Source organism: Scyliorhinus torazame, chromosome 12 (assembly GCF_047496885.1).
Source record: "Scyliorhinus torazame isolate Kashiwa2021f chromosome 12, sScyTor2.1, whole genome shotgun sequence".
Classification (NCBI taxonomy): Eukaryota; Metazoa; Chordata; class Chondrichthyes; order Carcharhiniformes; family Scyliorhinidae; genus Scyliorhinus; species Scyliorhinus torazame.
The window spans coordinates 27541508-27565376 of NC_092718.1; the positions used below are offsets into that span (position 1 = coordinate 27541508).

General features: G+C 47.1%; 1 protein-coding gene across 4 annotated transcripts in view; it reads left to right on the forward strand.

Moving 5' to 3' along the window:
* LOC140387461 (NT-3 growth factor receptor-like) overlaps positions 1–23869 on the forward strand; it is a 1104107-nt gene that overhangs the window by 1064786 nt on the left and 15452 nt on the right. For all 4 annotated transcript variants that reach the window (XM_072470576.1, XM_072470577.1, XM_072470578.1 and 1 more), the window contains one exon: positions 13654–13894. In XM_072470576.1, coding sequence (XP_072326677.1) covers positions 13654–13894 — 241 coding nt within the window. The remainder of the gene's footprint in view (positions 1–13653; positions 13895–23869) is intronic.

Below are 23869 nucleotides of genomic sequence, written 5' to 3' on the forward strand. Positions count from 1 at the left end.
TACCTATGTGGACCACGACTTGGGGCTGCTCCCCCTCCCCCTTAAGGATCCCGAAAACATGATCAGAGACATCACGCATCCTGGCACCTGAGAGGCAACACACCAACCGCGAGTCTCTCATTCCCACAGAATCTACTATCTATCCCCCTAACTATGGAGTTTCCAATGGCTAATGCTCTACTCCCTCTCCTTCCCTTCTGAGCAACAGGGACAGACTCTGTGCCAGAGACCTGTACCCCATGGTTTAGCCCTGTAAGTCCCCCCCCCAACAGTATCCAAAGCGGTATACTTGTTACTAAGGGGAATGACCACAGGGGATCCCTGTTCTGACTGCTTCCTCCCAGCCCCCCTCACCGTCACCTATCTATCTTTATTCTTCGGAGTAACTACATCCCTGAAGCTTCTATCTATGACCACCTCTGCCTCCCGAATGATCCGAAGTTCATCCAGCTCCAGTTCCCTAACGTAGTTTCTGAGGAGCTGGAGATGGGTGCACTTCCCACAGATGAAATCAGCAGGGACACTGACGGCATCCCTCACCTCAAACATTCTGCAGGAGGAACATTGCACTACCTTCCCTGCCATCCCCTCTGGATAAAAAAAGAAAAAGATAGAAAGAGCTTACATGTTATTCACTCCCCTTCTCAGCAAGTACTCACTCAGCAAGTGTCACTTGACAACAGCTCCTCCACAAACCATCTTCAAGTTAGGGTGAGCACAACGGATGTATGCAAATTTCCCCCGCAACAGCCAATCAGCATCTCCGCTCTACTGCCCTCTGCTGGATGCTTGTCTTCACTTGAACAGCTAGGGTCTCTTGCACAGGTACTCCTTCAAGTTAGGGTGAGCACAACGGACATTTGCAAATTTCCCCTGCAACAGCCAATCAGCAGCTTCGCTCTACTGCCCTCTGCTGGATGCTTGTCTTCACTTGAAGAGCTAGAGTCTCTTGTACAGGTATTCCTTCAAGTTAGGGTGAGCACAACGGATGTATGCAAATTTCTCCCGCAACAGCCAATCAGCAGCTCCGCTCTACTGCCCTCTGCTGGATGCTTGTCTTCACTTGACCAGCTAGGGTCTCTTGCACAGGTACTCCTTCAGGTTAGGGTGAGCACAACGGACGTATGCAAATTTCCCCCGCATTTCATGGTGGTCCGCTGCGTACCGCACAACTTTTGCCACCTCACGGCCACAACCAGCTTTGCCACCAGCTGTACGATGCCCATCTGAGGAGCAGGAGGAAGAGGAAGTGGGGAGGCAGTCAACACATCCCCTGTCTGGCTGGGCAATCTTTGATTGGATCATCTAACTGCAATGCCAGTGAATGTATCTCTAATTCCCCCATTCATCAACAATCCCATCTCTTACTGAATATTATGGCAGATTGCTTGGTTTCAATGTTTAAAATAAACACCCCATATCAAATTTATAAAGCAAACCATATCATATTTGCACCTAAACATTAACTAATTAACCATGTACATTGCTTTGCTGCCTGTCTCCCATGAGCCTTTGCATGTTCTAGTGCTCCTACACGGTGCTACCACAGTGATTGCATATGGCTGTGGAGGACTGCTGATTTTCGGCGGGGGGGCATGACAGGTGGCCTTGGAGGACAACCCCTTGACCTCGAAGACCCAGTTTCAGACTGCACCACCTTGGCATGGACAGCACAGGGCTGGCTGGTTGACGGGCAACAGCTTTGGCACTGGTAGAGTGCAGGCATATGAGGACAAATGCAGTCATCCTGAGAGAGGACAGCAGGATGGTGCACCTCGGAGCAACTGCCAACTTCCCAGGGCAACAATTCAACAATTCTATTAACCTGTTGGAGGGCAGATTGCTGGACTGCTGCAAAAACCCCCCAAGGCCCTTTGAACCGGGGTGGGACAGTGGTTAGCACTGCTGCCTCACAGCGCCGGGGGCCCAGGTCCAATTCCGGCCTTAGGTGACTGTCTATGTGGAGCTTGCATATTCTCGCTGTTTCTGTGTGGGTTTCCTCCGGGTGCTCTGGTTTCCTCCCACAGTCCAAAGATGTGCAAGCTAGATGGATTGGCCATGCTAAAATTGCCCTTTTCTGTCTAAAAGACGTGCAAGTTAGTTTAGAGGGCTGCCGGGATAGGGTGGGGGAGTGGGCTTAGGTAGGGTGCCCTTTCGGAAGACCGGTGCAGACCCGATGGGCCAAGTGGCCTCCGTCTGCACTGTAGGGATTCGATGGAACCTTAGTGACTGTAGCCATGATGGCAGCAGTCTATATTTGTAGTCTAGCCAGCTCTGCCTGGACAAGAGTAGTCCAGGCCCGTATGGCAGCAAGGTGACCTCGGGTTGGGGAGATTTGAGCTCCATATTGCAGCGCCTAGATTTCAGATGGCATCTCCTTGTGCTGAAATGAAAACTGATGTGCTGACACTGCAACATAGCTGGGTCCTCAAGTATGCTAATCGATTTGGCCACTACCTCAACACTGGAAATGATGGACTCATGTGCCAAGTTTGCCAGGTGAGATTGCAGTGTTTGATGATATGAAAGGAGAGGGACTCCAGGGTAAGATTATGATGAGGGGAAGTGGCACTTGGGAAGGATGGTTAGGTATGAGGATACCGTCATCTTCAGTGGTCTCAGGTGTCAGCCATGGCTGTCCCAATGACAGCCGCCACCATCTCCTCCATCGGTTTAAGGGCAAGCTCTCGTATCTGTCGCCCGTCAGTTAGCCCCTGCTGCCTCCAGGTGTACACCAGCTTGTCCTGCAGGAGATGTGGTTGTGATGGTTGGATAGCTGTGAGATGTGGATGTGAAGTTTGCAGCATTCCTCAGTGTGTGAGGGTGAGATGAAGCTATGAATGTTACACATGAAGTCATGATCGGTCAAAAACATTGGTCGTTGAGTGATGGTGGTGAGAGGCCTTGAGCAATGTGTGAGGCAGTTGGTGGGGTATGGCATTTGAAGATACATTCATTGACCTGACCACTCGTGTCAGTTCATTGAACTTTTTTGCCATTTCACATACAGATCCTGGGGAGTTGACTCCTGGCATTGAACACCCATGTTCAAATGTGGGTCCGCCATTTTTGCAAAGTTTGTCTGGAGGTTCTCCTAGCCCCTTATTGATAGATCACATCTCTCCTCCTCTCTACCACCTCCACCAAGACATCCAGTGCCACATCAGAGGAACTTAGACGTGCTCTCTCCGCTGCGCGCACCATCATTGACACTTCCTCTTGCGCAGACATTCTTGCAACAACGGTTCCAGCATCTGCTGCAGCCGGATTGGCCGCTCCACTTTTGGTAGTGTGGGCTCCTTAAACGTCATAGAAGCCGTGCATGAGCTTGGTCCAGAAACAGAACATACTGGGCAATCTCAGCAGGTCTGACAGCGTCTGTGGAGAGAGAAGGGGGCTAATGTTTTGATTCTGGATGACTATGAGTCAAACCATTGGCTGCCTGTTGAGTCACACATGCAGCTCAACAGTGTGCTTATCATTGTTTGGACACTGCAATCATGCACATATACAGGTGGCACCAAGTTGGCATGCTGCCTGTCTCTGAAACAACAGGAGTGGGTTAATCATGCATTTCAATCCCTGTACCCATTTTCAGAGGTTGTGAACCTAAAGATCGGCCGAAGTTACTCCATTCCTGACTACATTAAATTGATAAAGAAAAGAGACCAAGAGTGTCTCAGTGTCCTGGGAAACATTCTTCGAACAGGCACCAAGGCCAGATTAAACAGCTGTTGATATCGAAGCCTTACAGAAAAATAATTGCCACATTGTCACACAAAGACAATCACTGTCCTTCAGAATAATTAAAGCTCTGTATGTGAAATGCTTTGCAACGTGTCTGAGAGATGTAATGAAGTGCTATTCAAGGCTTCGAGAATAAACGGCTTCATCTGCAAATGTCCTGGGAGCCCTGCTTTAAACGAATAAACAGAATGAACCTGATGCATCAGAAAAAGAGCGCTACAGGAGCGAGGACTTGAGCCTCTCCGCTAGTTAAACTGATTGGTTTTACTCAGGCAATGATTACTCTGCCGTAATAAAAAGCGACTGTAATACTGATCTGCCTCCTGTCCGGGAGTTTCCAATGATACAGCATTCATTCCTTCACCCAGAAAGCTAACAAAGAAGAACGCTCAAATCAAAAGTAGATAGGGCATGGAATTACTTTTTCAAAGTTTCTATTAACCAGCATTAGAAACCAAAGGGGAAATCTAAAATATCTGACTTGTTTTATTCCTGTTTATGCGTCAACATATTCAAAGCAAATATCAAACCAGGTCATTCGGGGTTTGATTGGGTCCCAGGAAGAGCAGCTCGATTGATAAAAGAGGGATCAGTTCCACAACATAAATATAAACTCTGTACCTGGCAGACATGTAACTTGTAGAATCTGAAATAAATAGTGATGTATATTTCATCTACATGAAGAATTCAACTGAGCCCCTGTCTAACACATAATCTGATCTATTTGTGGAGACACCTCTCCACAAATTAGCTGCTGCATTTCCGACAGAATAACGGGCTTGTTCCAAAAGCACTTCATTGGCTGTAAAGTGCTCAGGGATAGCCTGAGGATGTGGAAGGTGATATGTAAATGCATTTTAGTTAATTTGACCATTCTTCCACATGCTTCTTTTCAAATCTTCCTGGGTTGCGGTGTTGTTACTGGACTAATAAACCAGAGACCAGGTTCAAATCCCACCACCGCAGATGGTAAAATTTGAATTCAATAACAATCTAGAATTAAAAGTCTAATGATGACAATGAAACCATTGCCGCTTGTCGTTAAAAACCCATCTGGTTCACTAATGTCCTGCAGGGAAGAAATCTGCCATCCTTACCTGGTCTGGCCTACATGCGACTCCAGAGCCACAGCAACATGGTTGACTTTTAAGTGCCCTCTCAAAGGCAATTAGGGATTGGCAATAAATGCTGGCCCAGTCTGCGACACCCACGTTCCATGAACAAATTTTTTTTAAACTCCCCTGTATCTCTCATCACATCCAGCCCCTCACACCCCGGAGATATCAATATTAATCTAACACTGGCCTCTTGACCATCCCCAATTTTAGTCGTTCCAACATTGCTGGCCACCCCTTTGCTCCCCCACGCCTAATGAATTCCTTCCCTACACCTCTCTGCCTCACTTTCCTCTTTTAAAACGCTCCTCAAAACCTATCACATTACCCAAGCCTTCGGTCATCTGACCCAGTATCTCCTTATCTGCCTCGGTGTCTGATGTTCGATCAATAACTCCAGAAGCGAGATTGGAGACAATTGAAGGCTTTATTACACTAGATGTTTTCCCCAGCAGCGCGGCTGCTGGGGAGACGTGGGCTCTTATACTCCGCCTTACTGGGTGGAACCAGCAGGCAGGCTTAACCAATGAAAACAGTACCTCCTACACCAATAGTCTTACAGCATTACAGGGTACCGTAATACCTCTAATACCGACTACCACATTCACCCCCTGTTAAAAAAAGAGTCCGACAGGGGTGGTGGCCTCGCATTACACAGTGGTAGAGGTCAAGGTTATGGAGGTACCTGGTATACATCAGTACAGTGGTTTTGCCTCATTACATCGCAACTATTTACAAAATTTATTGACAGTTCAGAATGAAGCAATTAGTCGATCGGGGGCCCTGGTTGTCCTCTGCAATCGTTGTAGCTTCAGTGGTGATGCAGGTGCCGGCTCGGGCATCTGTGCCTCCGGGAGCATGGCTTCGGCTTCTGCGGCATCTTCATCACCCCTAGACGGGACCGATCCACCTGGAAGGGGGCGGCTGTGTGGTGCGCCGGTGGGAGGGAGGGTGGGATTGGTGGTGCGGGTGTGTGTGGGGATCCAGCGGGTGCCAGGTCCCGTAGGGAGACCGTATCCTGTCGGTCGTTGGGGTACGCCACGTAGGCGTACTGAGGGATAGCGTGGAGGAGATGGACCCTCTCGACCAAAGGGTCCGCCTTGTGTGCCCGCACGTGTTTGCGGAGCAGGATGGGTCCGGGAATTGCCAGCCAGGTTGGTAGCGAGGTCCTGAAGGAGGACTTCCTAGGGAAGACAAGGAGACGTTTGTGATGTGTTTGGTTGGTCGTGGTACACAGCAGTGACCGGATGGAGTGGAGGGCATCCGGGAGGACCCCCTGCCAGCGAGAGACTGGGAGATTCCTGGACCGTAGAGCCAGTAGGACGGTGTTCCATACCGTTCCGTTCTCCCTCTCTACCTGTCCGTTTCCCTGGGGGTTGTAACTAGTCGTCCTGCTCAAGGCAATGCCCTTGTTGAGCAGGAATTGACGCAGTTCGTCGCTCATAAAGGAGGACCCCCTATCGCTGTGTATGTAGGCGGGGAAACCGAACAGTATAAAGATGCTGTGGAGGGCTTTTATGATGGTGGCTGCGGTCATGTCGGGGCAGGGAATGTCGAATGGGAACCGGGAGTACTCATCAATCATATTCAGGACAGGAAATACGTGTTGTGGTCGGTGGAGGGGAGGTGCCCTTTAAAGTCCATACTGAGGCGTTCAAAGGGACGGGAAGCCTTTATCAGGAGCGTTTTCTCTGGCCTGTAGAAATGTGGCTTGCACTCCGCGCAGATTTGGCCGTTCCTGGTGGCTGTCTTGACCACCTCGATGGAGTAGGGCAGGTTGCGGGTTTTAATGAAATGGAAGAATCGATGGTGGCAGAGGTCCTCGTGGAGGGCTCGGAGGCGGTCCACTTGTGCGTTGGTACATGTGCCGCGGAATAGGGCATCAGGAGGCTCGTTTAGCTTCCCGGAACGATATGAGATCTCATAGTTGTAGGTGGAGAGTTCGATCCTCCGCCGTAAGATCTTGTCGTTCTTTATCTTGCCCCGCTGTGTATTATCGAACATGAAGGCCACCGACCGTTGGTCAGTGAGGAAAGTGAATCTCCTACCAACCAGGTAATGCCTCCAATTCCGCACAGCTTCTACTGTGGCCTGGGCCTCCTTTTCAACTGAGGAATGGCGGATTTCCGAAGGGTGGAGGGTGCGTGAGAAGAAGGCCACGGGTCTGCCCGCTTGGTTGAGGGTGGCCGCCAGAGCTACGTCGGACGCGTCACTCTCGACTTGGAAGGGGAGGGACTCGTCGATGACGTGCATCATGCCCTTTGTGATGTCCACTTTGATCCGGCTGAAGCCCTGGCAGGCCTCTGTCGACAAGGGAAAAAACGTGGATTGGATTAGCGGGCGGGCCTTGTCCGCATAGTTAGGGACCCACAGGGCATAATAAGAGAAAAGTCCCAGGCAGCGTTTCAGGGCCTTGGAGCAGTGAGGGAGGGGGGGGCTCCATGACGGGGTGCATGTGTTCAGGGTCTGGGCCTATAACTCCATCATGCACTACGTAGCCGAGGATGGCTAGATGGTCGGTGCTGAACACACATTTATCCTTGTTTTCTGTGAGATTAAGGATTTTTGCGGTATGGAGGAATTTTCGCAGGTTGGTGTCATGGTCCTGCTGGTCGTGGCCGCAGATGGTGACATTATCGAGGTACGGAAAGGGGCCCGCAAACCGTACCGGTCAACCATTCGGTCCATCTCTCGTTGGAAGACCGAGACTCCATTAGTGACACCGAAGGGAACCCTTAGGAAGTGGTAGAGCCACCGATCTGCTTTGAAAACAGTGTATTTGCGGTCGCTAGGGCGGATGGGGAGCCGGTGGTAGGCGAACTTTAGATCCACCGTGGAAAAGACCTTGTATTGTGCGATCCTGTTGACCAGATCGGATATGCGGGGCAGAGGGTATGCGTCAAGCTGTGTATATCTGTTAATGGTCTGGCTATAATCGATGACCATCCTATGCTTCTCCCCGGTCTTTACAACCACTACTTGAGCTCTCCAGGGACTGTTGCTAGCCTCAATGACACCTACCCTCAGTAATCGCTAGACCTCCGGCCTAATAAAGGTCCGGTCCTGGGCACTGTACCGTCTGCTCCTTGTGGCGACGGGTTTGCAATCCGGGGTGAGATTCGCAAACAGGGAAGGCGGACCGACCTTGAGAGTCGCGAGGCTGCAGATAGTGAGGGGGGTTTTGGGGTATAGGAATTTAAAGGTTAAGCTTTGGAGGTTGCATTGAAAATCTAACCCTAGGAGTGTGGCAGCGCAGAGGTGGGGAAGGACGTAGAGCTGGTAATTTTTAATCTCCCTTCCCTGGACCGTGAGGTTCGCTATGCAGAACCCCTTGATCTCTACTGAATGAGACCCGGAGGCCAGGGGGATTTTTTGGTTAACTGGGTGAACGGGGAGAGAACAGCGCCTTACCGTGTTGGGGTGTATGAAGCTCTCCGTGCTCCCAGAGTCGATCAGACAGGATGTTTCATGCCCATTGATGAGCACGGTCGTCATTGCAGTCGAGAGTGTTCGGGGCTGAGACTGGTCCAGGGTCACCGAGGCTAGTCGTGGCAGAAGTTGGATGTTCTCCTCGGGCGGTGTGTGGTCATCCGAGTCAGGGTCCTGAGAGTCCAGCCAAGATGGCGGCGCCCACTGATCTCACATGGCTGGGGGTGCACAAGATGGCGGCGCCCATCCATCACACGTGGTGTCCGAGAGACAAGATGGCGGCGCCCGGAGGCCACACGTGGCCCTGAAGGAGGAGGGTGGTGGCACCCGCTGGCCGCACGTGGCCCATGGAGAGGGTTGTGGTGGCGGTCCCGATTCGCCTCCAGAGACCACAGCGACCGCCCGGGCCTGGCATACTGCCACGAAGTGACCCTTTTTGCCGCATCCTTTGCAGAGGGATGAGCGGGCCGGACAGCGCTGTCGGGGGTGCTTGGCTTGCCCGCAAAAATAGCAGCGGGAGCCCCCCGGGGTTGCCTGGCAGTCTCACAGCACAAGCTTGTGAGGGGATTGGGGATGCATCGGAGTCAGTCGCGGGAGGGTTCCGCGCTGCCCAAGGGGCTGCCGTGCGGTCGGGGACGTAAGCGCGGGCATTTCGGGAGGCCACATCCAGGGAGCTAGCAAGGGCCCGTGCCTCCTTGAGGCCTAGTGTCTCTTTCTCCAGCAATCGCTGATGGATTTGGGAGGATAGCATATCTGCAACAAATGCGTCCCGGATCAAAGGTTCTGTGTGGTCGCTGGCTGAAACTTGCGGGCAGTCACGGTTCCTACCTAACAGCAGGAGCACACGGTAGAACTCATCCAGCGATTCCCCAGGGATTTGTCGCCTCGTCGCTAGTAGATGTCGGGCGTAGACCTGGTTTACAGGGCGAATATAGTGTCCTTTCAGCAGATTCATTGCGGCCTCAAAATCGTCCGCGTCCTCGATGAGAGTGTAGATCTCTGGGCTCACCCTCGAGTGCAGAACTTGCATTTTCTGGTCCTCTGTGGGTGTAATTGTGGCCGTCCTGAGATATCCATTGAAACACGCCGCTGAGTTTGCCGTGTGGGGGCTGAGTTGCAGACACACCGGCTTGATTCGGAGCTCCATTCTTTAAAATCTAGTGTAATAAATTGATGCTCGATCAATAACTCAAGAAGCGAGATTGGAGACAATTGAAGGCTTTACTACACTAGATGTTTCCCCCAGCAGCGCGGGTACAGAAGGCAGCTGCTGGGGTGACACGGGCTCTTATACTCCGCCTTACTGGGCGGAACCAGCAGGCAGGCTTAACCAATGAAAACAGTACCTCCTACACCAATGGTCTTACAGCATTACAGGGTACCGTAATACCTCTAATACCGACTATCACTGTCATATTCTGTTCCATAATACACCTGTGAAGCCTCCTGGGGCAGTTAATTCCACCGAAGATGCTATGTTTTTCTTTCTTTCTGCTGAATCTTGACTTGTCCACAATATATTATGTGAGAAGCCTGAGTCCTGATTTCAGTGATCGTAAATACTGAGATGAATTGATAATAACAAAGTAAACTAAGCGTTCATCGTACAAAAGATGTTGTTTGCAGGCACAGTAAACTGAGGTCTCAGTGAAGAGGTACAGGAAAGTTGCTTCTTTCAGTGAGGTAGAGAGTGGGAGCCCGTGGCTGTAATACTAAATATCTGAATTATTTTTCAACACTTATTGCAGTGCCGAGCTATTAAATTGAATTAAATGTCACTAGTTATTTGTAATGCATTAGACACACTGCGTGCATGCTCATACACATTCAGCGTACAAAGCATTATCCCTTCAGTTAAAATGAGTGAATATTCAGCAACAGCTGGATTGTAGGCTTCGCTGCACTGCTATGCTCAGGGAAGAGCAAACTGTCATAAAACACAATATGGTTGCCTGCAGGGGTCAGACTTTCAGTTCCCAGGCGTTGCCTGATTTGCAGGGACTGTTTGTTAGATGCAGGGGCACACAATGAAACATGGACCCTCACTGGATCAAATCCATTTTCAATTTTTATGGGTGAAGCCATTCCTGAAAGGCCGAAGCTGTTGCACAGTCAGAAATCTGCTTCCTGCCAGCCTTTCCCTCCTCCTTTGCCCCTCTTCCTGTTGTTCTTTTCCTTTCCTGCTCAAACCCTCCCTTCAATCAGCAGCAGAAGCGACGGAGGAATGGAAGAGTTTAGGAGCGCAGTTCTGACAGTTTGTCTCAAGCTAGTCACAGTGCAATCCTGTCATAATAGAATATTGCGCCCACTTTTGCAATTGTTAATTAAAGTTCTCTTGTTAGGGCTTCAGAGACATGACAAAACACTTCCACAAAAACAATTGCCAGAGTAAACTGCTCCTCAGAGGGAGCTCTGAGCCCATCAACCCGCTCTTAAAGTTTGGGAGAGCTCGTTGAAAGGATTACAAATATTCAGATGACTCTAAAACCACGACAGATTTTCATCATAATTAATTCCTGCTTACCGAAAAGGAACTCGCATTTTTTTATAACGTCTTTCATGGCTTTGCAATATCCCAAAGCATATTGATGAAATAGTGCAGGAAGAGAATTGGATTGAAATATCGATGAAATACTACTGAAGTATAGTCACTTTTATAATGAAGGCTGGTGGAACCAGCAGCCAAATTGTGGACGTGAAGGTGCCAACAGTGTCGAGAAAATCTGATTTAGTTGTGGGATTAATTGGCTGAAGAGTAAACGTTGGCCCAGATACCTCTCCTGTCTATTTTCACATAAAGCTGAGAGATCCGTACATCTTCCCGCGAGGTTAGATGGACCTTAGCTTGGCCTGCTCTCTAAATTACAAAGCTCCAACACAGAACACCACCCACAACACTGCAGTGATGTGACGGCCTAGTTTGTGTGCTCACGTCTCTGCAGTGGGACTTGGTCACATATCACTGAGCCTAGGCACACACTAACAGCCAAGATAACAATTGGCATAGAAATGATTAATTTGGAATACTACTTAAAACAAACAATGGAAATAGGACAAGAGGACACTTGGGTTCAGCTGGTACACTACTAAAGGCAACATAAGTATAGATTAATCAACACAAGTAAGATAGCGATAAGGACTGATGTCAGAGAGTCTTCACAGACACTGAACAGCACTTGGAATGGACTTCCAGGCAAAGTGGTAATGGGAAAATCCCTGGAATCACTTCATAAGCAATTAGATGCAGCAATGGGGGAGCAAAGGGCTGGACTGGATGGAGGAAATAAAATGGATTGAATGGTCTACTTCATGTAGAAGTATCTTTTGATCCTGACAAGGATCACAGATATCACTAAGAGACAATCAGGTGTGTTTCCTGGAGGAGTTTGTGAGATATGGTGAGATGCACATTTTGCCATCTGAATGGAGGGGGATTTTCTAAAAGTAAAGTTTGAGTACCCAATTATTTTTTTTTCCAATTAAGGGGCAATTTAGTGTGACCAATCCACCTAACCTGCACATCTTTGGGTTGTGTGGGTGAGGGAGACTGTGCAAACTCCACACGGACAGTAAGTGACCTGGGGCCGGAATCAAACCTGGGACCTCGGCGCCGTTAGGCAGCAGTGCTAACCACTGCACCACCGTGCCGCCCTAAAACGGAGGGAGGATTGTTGGAATTAATGACCCCTGTTCTTAATAATTCTGAGGTGCAACTTTTTTCAGTTGAAGAAATGCCAGAGAACGACACAAGTGTTTATCCTTCTTGTATTCCTGTTGAGGATATTGTTCCCTCAGGTGTGTCCAGTGGGAATTCATTCCCCCGAGTGCTCAAATGGTGGATTTTGTTCCCCTGTGCATTCCACGTGGGATACATTTGCTATAGAATTAACATCAGGAACGTTATCCTCTTTGCTGCTCATGTGCTCGCAGTCGGCATTTAATTGCTGTTTTTTGTCCTCCTCTGAGTAAACATGTTGGCAGTTTTCTTCCCCGGAGAGTTTGCAACATGATTTCTAGTCCATCATATGCAGATCTAATAACGATCCAAGGAATGAGCAAATGCTGCAAACCAATCTGGTAATTGATGGGGAAATCTCAACTTCCTCGCTGCAAGTGTTCTCTACAATTTCACTTTAAGTCTTGATTCCCACAGCCATGATGGGCAATTTCTGACATTCGTACCAAATCACTCTGTGCATTTACCACAGATCAAGAGCTGTGTTTATGGTGGCATTTATTGGATTGAAACATATCCAATTATTCCAGTCACCAATCAAACATCACACACATTACCAAACAGGCAGAAAAATATCGGTGCGCTGCTGCTGCGGAGAAAGGGAATTCAGTTGCCCGAGGGACGTTCTGAACAGCGAGCTTGGAGTGTTTTGATTGTAGTTGTGCCTTTCTGGTTGAAACAGGCGAAAAAGCAAAAAGCTTTTCGAGCTGAAGTAGGGGAGGCAGTGACGCAGTGGTATTGTTGCTAGACTAGTTATCCAGTGGACTATGATCTATGACTAGTAATCCAGAGACTCAGAGTCACGCTCTGGGGGACCCGGGTTCAAAGCCCGCCATATTAGATGGTGAAGTTTGAATTCAATTAAATAATCTGAAATTAAAAGATGGCCATGAAACCATCCATTGTCGATTGTCGTAAAAACCCATCTAGTTCACTAATGTCCTTTAGGGAAGGCAAGCCGTCGTCCTTTCCTGGTCTGGTCTACATGCGACTCCAGATTCACAGCAATGTGGTTGACTCTTAAAACCCCTCAGGGATGGGCAATAAATGCCGGCCCAGCGCGACGGCCACATCCAATGAAGGAATAAAAAATAAGTTACAGGGAAACAAAATGGAGCAGGGACCCGTCTGAGGTTTCACATGAGGCGTATCAGCGGGGAGGAGAGGAGATGTGGAGCTTTATTCTGCTTGCGCTGCCCCGGAGCTGGAAGTGCTTGACTGGACAGTTTAAGAGAGCTTGACTTTCTGTCTGATTCTTATTAGAATTAAACTGCGAGTGCTTGATGCTGCCGCTTGGGTGCCTGAAAGCTTGAAATGGGGGTTTGTGTCTTTAATTCCTCAGCACTTAGCAGTTTGATGAATTTAAGGTTCAAAATGGTGAAGTAAGTAAGTGTACGTATTTGGGTGGTAGGAAAAGATCAGACGGGGAAATGTCTGATGTGATTTTTAATCTCCGAGGAGTAATCCTGCCCCAGCTGTACATTTTGGATTAGTTTGTCTGTGGGATTATCTTGTCCAATTCCAATTGTTTGTTTTTTATAAAATCCAATCTGTTTGGGACAGTCAGATTTCAGTGTAAAACTTTGATTACCCTGCCCCACTGATTGTCCTCTACTGGTTTCCCAGGGCTCGTGGTCCGGACGCAATGATTCTGGTCGATGGACAACCACGACTTAAGGGGGAGATGACCATCTCGCACATGTTAAACATCGCCACACAGATCGCATCCGGCATGGTGTACCTGGCCTCACAACACTTTGTTCACAGGGACCTGGCCACCCGCAACTGCCTGGTTGGAGGGAATGTGCAGGTTAAAATTGGAGATTTTGGAATGTCGAGAGATGTCTACAGTACGGATTATTACAGGGTAGGTGCCTTATTGAAAGCACATTATTACAGGGTAAGCGCCTCATTGAAAGCACATTATTACAGGGTATGTGCCTCATTGACAAAACACAATTACAGGATGGGTGCCTCATTGGCAACAGATTATTACAGGATGGGTGCCTCATTGGCAACAGATTATTACAGGATGGGTGCCTCATTACCAACAGATTATTACAGGGTGGGCACCTCATTGACAAAAGATTATTACAGGGTAGGTGCCTTATTGACAACAGATTATTACAGGGTAGCGGACTCATTGATACCACATTATTACAGAGTAGATGACTCATTGGCAACAGATTATTACAGGGTAGGTGCCTCATTGACAGCACATTGTTACAAGGTAGGTGCCTCATTGACAAAGCACTATTACAGGGTGGGTGCCACATTGGCAATAGATTATTACAGGAAAGGTGTCTCATTGACAGCAGATTATTACAGGGTAGCTGTTTTATTCCCTCTGGAAAGTTGATGGTAGGTGCATCATTCACTATTGATTCCAAATGATTACATATGGATTATTATAAGGTAGATCATCTCCAGCAATTACTTTTCTTTCCACCCCTCCATTATAACCTTCTGGAGTCCCCCAAGGATCTTTCCTAATTCAGTATGAATTATTACATATATATAATCTTTTATTGTCACAAGTATGAAGTTACTGAGAAAAGCCCCTATAATGTGGTTCCTCATTCACTATAAATATCACAAGCACCTCTGTCCAGTTTGTATTCTATTGCCACTCATGGACGATCTGTGATGTTACCTTATTCAGATGACCCACTTCCTGCTCCCACCACCCCATTCCCACTAAATTACCGACCAGTCAACTTTCCTCCTTGGCCCTCATACTAAACTGACATTGCAAGTAGTTCCATCCCTTCATGTACCGTCCATTTCCCTTTTGAAATCATTCACTCCCTCCTCAAAAAATACCCATGGTCAACCCTCTGCCCTTGGATTCTACCACTACTGCCCCTCCAGTCCAACCTGCACCTAGCCCTTAAACGTGCTGTCAAATCCCCAAATCATGCCCAGCTCCCTCGCAACACGATATTTGAATCTCTCCAGTCACATTCTGCCCACACCATCAAAATGGTCAGAGACTTTTTCCCCGGGTGGAACAAACCATTACAAGAGGACGTAAATTTAAGGTGAATGGTGGAAGATATAGGGGGGATGTCAGAGGTAGGTTCTTTACCCAGAGAGTAGTGGGGGCATGGAATGCACTGCCTGTGGAAGTAGTTGAGTCGGAAACATTAGGGACCTTCAAGCAGCTATTGGATAGGTACATGAATTACGGTAAAATGATATAGAGTAGATTTATTTGTTCTTAAGGGCAGCACGGTAGCATTGCAGATAGCACAATTGCTTCACAGCCCCAGGGTCCCAGGTTCGATTCCGGCTTGGGTCACTGTCTCTGCGGAGTCTGCACATCCTCCCCGTGTGTGCGTGGATTTCCTCCGGGTGCTCCGGTTTCCTCCCACAGTCCAAAGATGTGCAGGTTAGGTGGATTGGCCATGATAAATTGCCCTTAGTGTTGGGTGGAGGTGTTGACCTTGGGTAGGGTGCTCTTTCCAAGAGCCGGTGCAGACTCAGTGGGCCGAATGGCCTTCTTCTGCACTGTAAATTTAATGATAATCTATGATTAATCTAGGACAAAGGTTCGACACAACATCATAGGCCGAAGAGCCTATTCTGTGCTGTATTTTTCTATGTTCTATGTTCTAATCAGAGTCACAAATGAATTCAACATTGACTGTTACTAGAATGTGTCGTCCTCTTCCTCCGTCATTACACAGACTGCAGCCTCCCCTATTGTCCAGCTCAGTTGGACTGGTCTTGGTTGGTTCCACTCTTGCCTATTCATGGCCAGATCATCTCCAGCAATGCTTTCTTTCCATCTTTCCTCCATAACCTCAGGAGCTCCCCCCAGAAATCCAGCATGGCCACATCCTGGCTTCCTTAACTACATAACACCTGGACAGATACAGGGTGCTGGCATTATCTAAGCCTGAAGGAAGTCCCATGAGATTAAACTGTACACTATTATTCTGGCTATTATTAATTTCTTCACTTGACCCGGACTGCTGCAAGCATTTTCTATTATGTGGAACATTGGTAACATCACCCACAGGCATTGGGGAAATTTCGACATGTGTAGGTGACAGCTAGTTCTACCTCTCCACCACTTCTCTACTGCCTCTGTGCTGTCAGACTACTTGTTTGACCCCGTCTTGACCAAAGTATAATTTCCTCCAGTTAAAGATTGGAAAGAGATAAGCCATTATCTTAAGCACCGGGGCAAACTGACTCCATTCCCTTTTCTGACCACCATCTCATGCAGCTTGTAATTTCCACTTCCTATTTTGCCCTGAGCAAAGGTTCTGACTCCACAGTCTCTCCATCACAAAGACAGCCTACTTTCACCTCCATAATACTGCTTGTCTCTGCCTCTGCCAGTCTGCCTATCCTCTGAAACCCTCATTCATGTGTTTGTCATCTTCCGGTGACTATACCATTGCACTCCCGGCCAGTCTACCTGTGCTCTCTGAACTTCAGGCCATCCAAAATTCTAATGATCGTAACCTTTCTCACAGCGAGACCAGAATTTTACAATAATCTTTATTAGTGTCACAAGTAGGTTTACATTAACACTGTAATGAAGTTACTAAGAAAAGCCCCTGGTCGCCCACAGTCCGGCGCCTGTTCGGGTACAGCTGAGGGAGAATTCAGAATGCATAATTTACCTAACAAGCATGTCTTTCGGGACTTGTGAGAGGAAACCGGAGCATTCGGACGAAACCCACGCAGACATGGGGAGAACGTGCAGACTCCGCACAGACAGTGACCCAAGCCAGGAATCGAACCTGGGACCCTGGCGCTGTGAAGCAACAGAGCTAACCACTGTGCTACCATGGTGTATTACTTGGGCGGATGCCACCCAGCCAGGAAGACTGTAAAAATGCACAAAACGACGTCAGGGAATGACGTCCCGATGTCATTGCGCAATTTGCCATAAGGCCTTTACGTTTTAACTTCAACTTCGATCCAGAGTGGACTGAAACGTCCTGGCTGAAATAACCATTTAAAAATGTGTCTGGGGACTGAGCTTTGTGCTTGAATGCGCTGCCTAGACTCACTTTACAGTATTTGTCCATTCCAATTTATTTTGTACAGTTCTGCTGTTCCCTGAGACAACTTCGCAGTGGTCGCACCCCTGATGGAGTCCATTATAAGTGTCAGTCCGCACCCGCCTTTCCCTCAGTGCCCGCCCTCTTCCCCCCCCCCTATTCCCGTCAGCGCTCAGCCTTTTCCAACACGTCTTTCACACTGGCTGTCCGTTACTTGGCCGACCAGTGTGAAATCACGTTCTGGGATTGTCTGGCCAGACATACGTATCACACCCACTTCCAGGCGCACCGAGTGCACACACCCGACGTATCAAAAATTCAGGCCCAAATCCCACTAACCCATTGCTTTTGTCCTTACGGACCAACATAGGCTCCCACTTCCCCAAATCCCCCAAATCCGCGGGTTTTAAATTCTTATCCACTATTGTGGTTAAAAATCTATCTTTGTAACTTCCTTCACTCCTATAATTCCACCCGGCCCCAATCTCTCCTTTACCCTGATCCGAGCCTTCTGTACATCCACCATCTCATTACCCCACAGTTATTGGGTGTGCCTATAGCCACCACATCCATGTCTTGAATTCCCTCCATAAACCCTCTGTGTCCACTTTACTTAACACCATCTTTCCTGGATTGTGTAGCCAAACCTAAGGTTACAATTCCGAATAACTCTTTCCTTGGTTGGGCATTTTGTTTTATTTATTAATTTTGTCTCTATGAGGGGCCTTGGGATATTTATCCACATTGAAAATACAAAAGTAAGTTGTTACTGCCCTTGTATTTTTTAAGGTTATGTGCCACATTCAGTACAGAGTACTACAGGGTAGATACCTTTGCAATATTCAAATGTCAAACTCTCTATTTGCATTGAAGAAGCTCTTATTATTCTTTTTCACCAGGCAGTTTAAATGTATCCAAAAACATTCCCCGAAGCAGGATCTGTCTTACTGCATTTGCATTAAACTCCAGGGAGACTGTGCACAAATACTTGTGGGATACTGATATGGGCGACATGGTAACCCAGTGTTAGCACTGTTGCCTCACAGCGCCAGGGACCCAGGTTCGATTCCCGGCTTGGGTCACTGTCTGTGAAGAGTCTGCACGTTCTCCCCGTGTCTGCGTGGGTTTCCTCCGGTGCTCCATTTTCTTCACACAAGTTCTGAAAGAAATGCATGTTAGGTGAATTGGGCATTTTGAATTCTCTCACAGTGTACCCAAACAGGCGCCGGAGTGTGGCGACTAGGGGATTTTCACAGTAACCTCATTGCAGTGTTAATGTAAGCCTACTCATGACACTAATAATACAGATTTTGAAATAGGATCGGACCATTTATCACATGGTCCCTTCGATTCAGCACTGTCCACAGAACACTTTGCCAGAAGGAGCACCAATGTCTTATGTAACGTCACCTGATCTGCCAATGTTACATAAGCTACTTCCCAATTTTGGACAATTTGCAGAGAATTTGTGAATGTATAATCTGAAAAAAAAAGTTAAATGCAGATGTTCCTATTCCTTAATAAAAGCAGAAAATCATTTCTACCTTATATTGCCCCAGTTGCTAAGCAACCACTGCTAATTTATTTACTCTTCACGCCGTAGCCCTCTCTAAGCATAATCAAAGCACAGTTGGGAACTGAACCAACTCTCATATACACAAACACTTTCGTCCAGCGTGAATCTAACGATAGGTTTTAACCTTAAAGGCACAGAAACATAAAATTAAACACACTTTATACTATATTCCTTATGTTTACCAATACAATTATAAATCCCTTAAAACTACTTTTGTTTTCCTAACACCTGCCAATACTTAACAGAAACCAAGATGTCTGTGAATCACGTGTCACTGGGGTATCACTTAACAACCGTTTTCCTAAAATTAAATGATAGTTCATTATTGAAGCATTTAATTCTAGTAGCACTGGTGCATGAAACATGTATTCATTTAAACAAATCAACTGCAATGAATCCTTGGCTCTGCCTTGTGCTATTTGCTGTAGTCAATTAGAGGGTGTTTGATACTATGTGGGATCCGGATCATTTCACAATAGTAAATTACCTCGGAAAAATTTAATTATTCCAGGATTTATTAAACACTGCAACCCACCCTCTCACAAAACAAAGATCTGTTGCTACGATCACGCACCACATTCAACAGAAATGAATTGAGTTTGAAGCCTTTGAGTCCCTTGGGTTCCCGAGTGCTCATTTCTTCAGGGTTTGATCTTATTTATTCTTCAAATAATTTTGAACGCTGTTATATATTTGAAGAGCTCCACAGTGTGCAGTCAGGATGAGATTGAGACCAGGGTTCTGAATGGTCGCACCAGCTGGTGACTGCCTATTTGGTAAATCTCAGGCTGAACTGTGATTAATTCAGTGAGTGCTAAGACCTTGGGAAATACTTACAACAGTCTAATCCCATTAGAAATCTTTTTAAGCCGTCTTCCTCCCCAGTCTAATTACCACGGAACAATAGAATCCCTACAATGCAGGCCCGCAGAAGGAGGCCATTTGGCCCATCAAGTCTGCACCAAGTCTCAGAAAGAGCACCGTACCAGGGCCCAGTCCCACTCCCCCCTATCTTTGCAACCCCACCCAACATGCACATCCCTGGACACTAAGGGGAAATTTTAGCATGGACAATCCACCTAACCTGCTTTGAACTGTGGGAGGAAACAGAAGCACCCGGAGGAAACCACGGAAACATAGGGTGAATGTGCAAACTTTGCACAGTTACCCAAGGCTGGAATTGAACCCGGGTCCCTGCCACTGTGAGGAGGCAGTGCTAATCACTGTGCTGCCATGCCGCCCAGTGACATGAGAATAAAGGCATTGTGAATACCATGAGCTGAAACTATTGAAAGCTGATACACATACGTTTGGGGCACCGACTTGGGTTGTGCAACCCAAAATTCAGCCCACTTCTACATGATGGGAACCTTCTCCCAATCATACTCCTTATGACACATTTTTTGGTTTGGTGCTGAACAGGAATCAAGTTGTCTTACGTGATTTATTTAGATTTCCAGAAAGCCTTTGACAAGGTGCCGCATAGGAGACTGTTAAATAAGTTAAAAGCCCATGGTGTAAAGGGTAAGATTCTGGCATGGATAGAGGATTGGCTGACTGGCAGACGGCAGAGAGTAGGGATAAAGGGGTCTTTTTCAGGATGACAGCCAGTGAGTAGTGGTGTGCCTCATGGGTCTGTGCTGGGCCCACAACTTTTCACAATATACATAAATGATCTGTAAGAAGGAACTGAAGGCACTGTTGCTAAGTTTGTGGATGATACAAAAATCTGTAGCGGGACAGGTAATATTGAGGAAGCAAGGGGAATGCAGAAGGATTTGGCCAAGCTAGGAGAGTGGACAATGAAGTGGCAGATGAAATACAATGTGGAAAAGTATAGGGTTATGCACTCTGGAAGGAGGAATTTAGGCATAGACTATTTTCTAAATGGGGAAATGCTTAGGAAATCAGAAGCGCAAAGGGACTTGTGAGTCCTTGTTCACGATTCTCTTAAGGTTAACATACAGGTTCAGTCGGCAGTTAGGAAGGCAAATGCAATGTTAGCATTCATGTCAAGAGGGCAAGAATACAAGAGCAGGGATGTACTTCTGAGGCTGTATAAGGCTCTGGTCAGACCACATTTGGAGTATTGTGAGCAGTTTTGGACCCCGTATCTAAGGAAGGAAATGCTGGCCTTGGAAAGGGTCCAGAGGAGGTTCACAAGAATGATCCTTGGAATGAAGAACTTGTTGTATGAGGAACGGTTGAGGACTCTGGGTCTGTACTCGTTGGAGTTTAGAAGGATGAAGGGGGATCTTATTGAAACTTACAGGATACTGCGAGGCCTGAATAGAGTGGATGTGGAGAGGATGTTTCCACTTGTAGGAAAAACGAGAACCAGAGGACACCATCTCAGACTAAAGGGATGATCCTTTAAAACAGAGATGAGGAGGAATTTCTTCAGCCAGAGGGTGGTGAATCTGTGGAACTCTTTGCCGCAGAAGGCTATAGAGGCAAAATCACTGAGTGCCTTTAAGACAGAGATAGATAGGTTTTTAATTAATAAGGGGATCAGGGGTTATGGGGAGAAGGCAGGCGAATGGGAATGAGAAAATATCAGCCATGATTGAATGGCGGAGCAGACTCAATGGGCCGAGTGGCCTAATTCTGCTCCTATATTTTATGGTCTTATGGTCTATTGGACAGAAATTTGCATGCTCCGTTAGGGAGGCCACCGAAAGAAAGGTGGGCCCGTGGAGGGGATCCGGTTTTTTCTATTTGTTTGCGGGATGTGCAAAATACTGACTCGGCCAGCATTGATTGTCCATCCCTACTTACCTTCGGGAAGGTGGTGGTGTGCTGCCTTCTAGAACTGCTGAACTCCCTGAGCTGTAGGTACATCCACAGTGCTGTAAGTTCCAGGATTTTGACGTAGAGAAGTGAGGGAATGACAATATTTTTCCAAATCAGGATGGTGAGTGATTTGGAGGGGAACTTCCAGGTGGTGGTGTTCCAAGATATCTGCTGTCCTTGTCCTTCTAGATGGTAAAGTTTGTGGATTTGGAAAGTGCAGCCAAAGGAGCCTTGGTGAGTTCCTGCAATGCATCTTGTAGATGGTACACACGGCTTGTTTGTGGATCAGGTAGCAATCAAATGGGCTGCTTTGACCAGGTTTTAGTTGAGTTTCTTGAGTGGTGTTGGAGCTGCATTCATCCAGGCAAATGGAGACTATTCCATCACACTTCTGATTTGTGCCATTGTAGATGATGGACAGACCTTGAAGAGTCAGAAGGTGAGTTAGTTGCTACAGTATTCTCAGCCCCTGACCTGTTCTTTTAGCCACAGTATTTATATGGCTAGTCTGCTCTTTGTAATATATATAAATGACTTGGAAGAAAACGCAGCGGGTCTGATGAGCAAGTTTGCAATGATGTTAAGATTGAAGGAGTTGCAGATAGTGATGAAGATTGTCAACAAGATATAGATAGGCTGCAAAATTGGGCAGAGAAATGGCAGACAGAATTTAACCCGGACAAAAGCGAGGTGATGCATTTTGGTTGACCCAATTCAGATGGGAGCTTTAAAATAAATGGCAGAACCATCAGGAGCATAGAGATACAGAGAAATCTGGGCATGCAGGTCCACAGATCCTTAAAAGTGGCAGCACAGGTGGAAATGGCGGTAAAGAAAGCATATGGCATGCTTGCCTTCATAGGACGGGGTATCAAGTTTAAAAGCTCTAAAATTATGTTACAGTTATATAGAACGTTGGTTAGGCCACATTTGGAATACTGTGTCCAATTCTGGTCACCGCACTACCAGAAGGACATGGAGACTTTGGAGAGAGTACAGAAAAGGTTTACCAGGATGTTGCCTGGTATGGAGGGTATTAGCTATGAGGAGAGATTGAATAAACTGGGATTGTTCTCCCTAGAAAGACGGAGGCTGAGGGGCGACGTGATAGAAGTTTATAAAATTATTAGGGGTATAATAGAGTGAACAGTTGGAGGCTTTTTCCTAGGGCGGGATTGAAAATTACAAGGGGGCACAAGTTCAAGGTGAGGGGGAAAGCTTCAGTGGAGGTGTGCGGGGAAAATGTTTTACACAGAGGGTGGTGGTGGCCTTGAATGCACTGCCAAAGAGGTGGTTGAGGCAGATACTTTAGCGACCTTTAAGACTTATCTGGATAGGCGCATGAACAGACGGGATATAGAAGGATACAGGTGGTTGGTCTAGATGGGACTCATGATCGGGGCAGGTTTGGAGGGCCGTAGGGCTGTTCCTGTGCTGTATTGTTCTTTGTTCTTTGTTTGTTCTTTGTTCCAGCTTAGTTTACGGTCAATGGTAACCTCCGAGGTGTTGATAACATTGAGGGGAGTGACTACTGTTGTGACACAATCGTGTTTCTCAATATAGCCAGTGAAATTTTCTTTTCTTAGAACCCTGCCAGTGCTGTTGTTAGCCATGCTGTTTGAGAGGGTTACAAGACCCCTTGGTTTGAAAAGATTGTAAAAATACTCTGTTGAATTCTGAGATTCCTGTGCTGTTGAATACCAATTCACAAGCACAAATTCCATCAATATCACTTACTCTTCCCTTGATGAAGCTGTTAGAATGTTTCCCATGCGACGGATGAAAGTGCTACAGGCATTGAGAATAAGAGAAAGGAGTCCGTCTTTTCACTAAATGGTGTATGCTGGGATTTGTGAAGGATCGTTTAGGCTTACTGTGACACTCTGCCCTTCCTTTTATTCAAATTAATGTTAACCTTGATTAAACAATCACCTATTACACGCAACCCAATTTCCTCGGGTTTAACGATGCTTCTGTATGAGATTGCATTTGTACATCCTGCAAACTGATTAAATGACATTGATATCGTGAAGCAAAAGGATCACTTGGAAATTACAACATGTCATTTGGGCAAACAATCCCTGTCAGTGTTTATTTTAAAGCAATGTTTTTAAGCCACTTGTGGATGTTACTGTTTATGTAACTCAGCATTTTGTTCGTTTAGCACAATAAAACCACATGGACTGCAGCAGTTCAAGAAGATGGTTTACCACCACCTTCTAAAAGGCAATTAGGGCTGGGCAATAAATGCTGGCCCACAACCCATGAAAGAATACAAACAATATGAGCAATAGTTACATCCGCTCTGTTTCCTGATCTCCCATCAATCTCCTTCAGCAATCCTGTCAGACCTGTTGGGTGGGATTCTCCGTTCCTGAGACTAAGAGCGGGATTCTCCACTTGCCGACGGCGAAATCGTATTTGGCGATCGGGCGGAGAATCCCTTCTGACG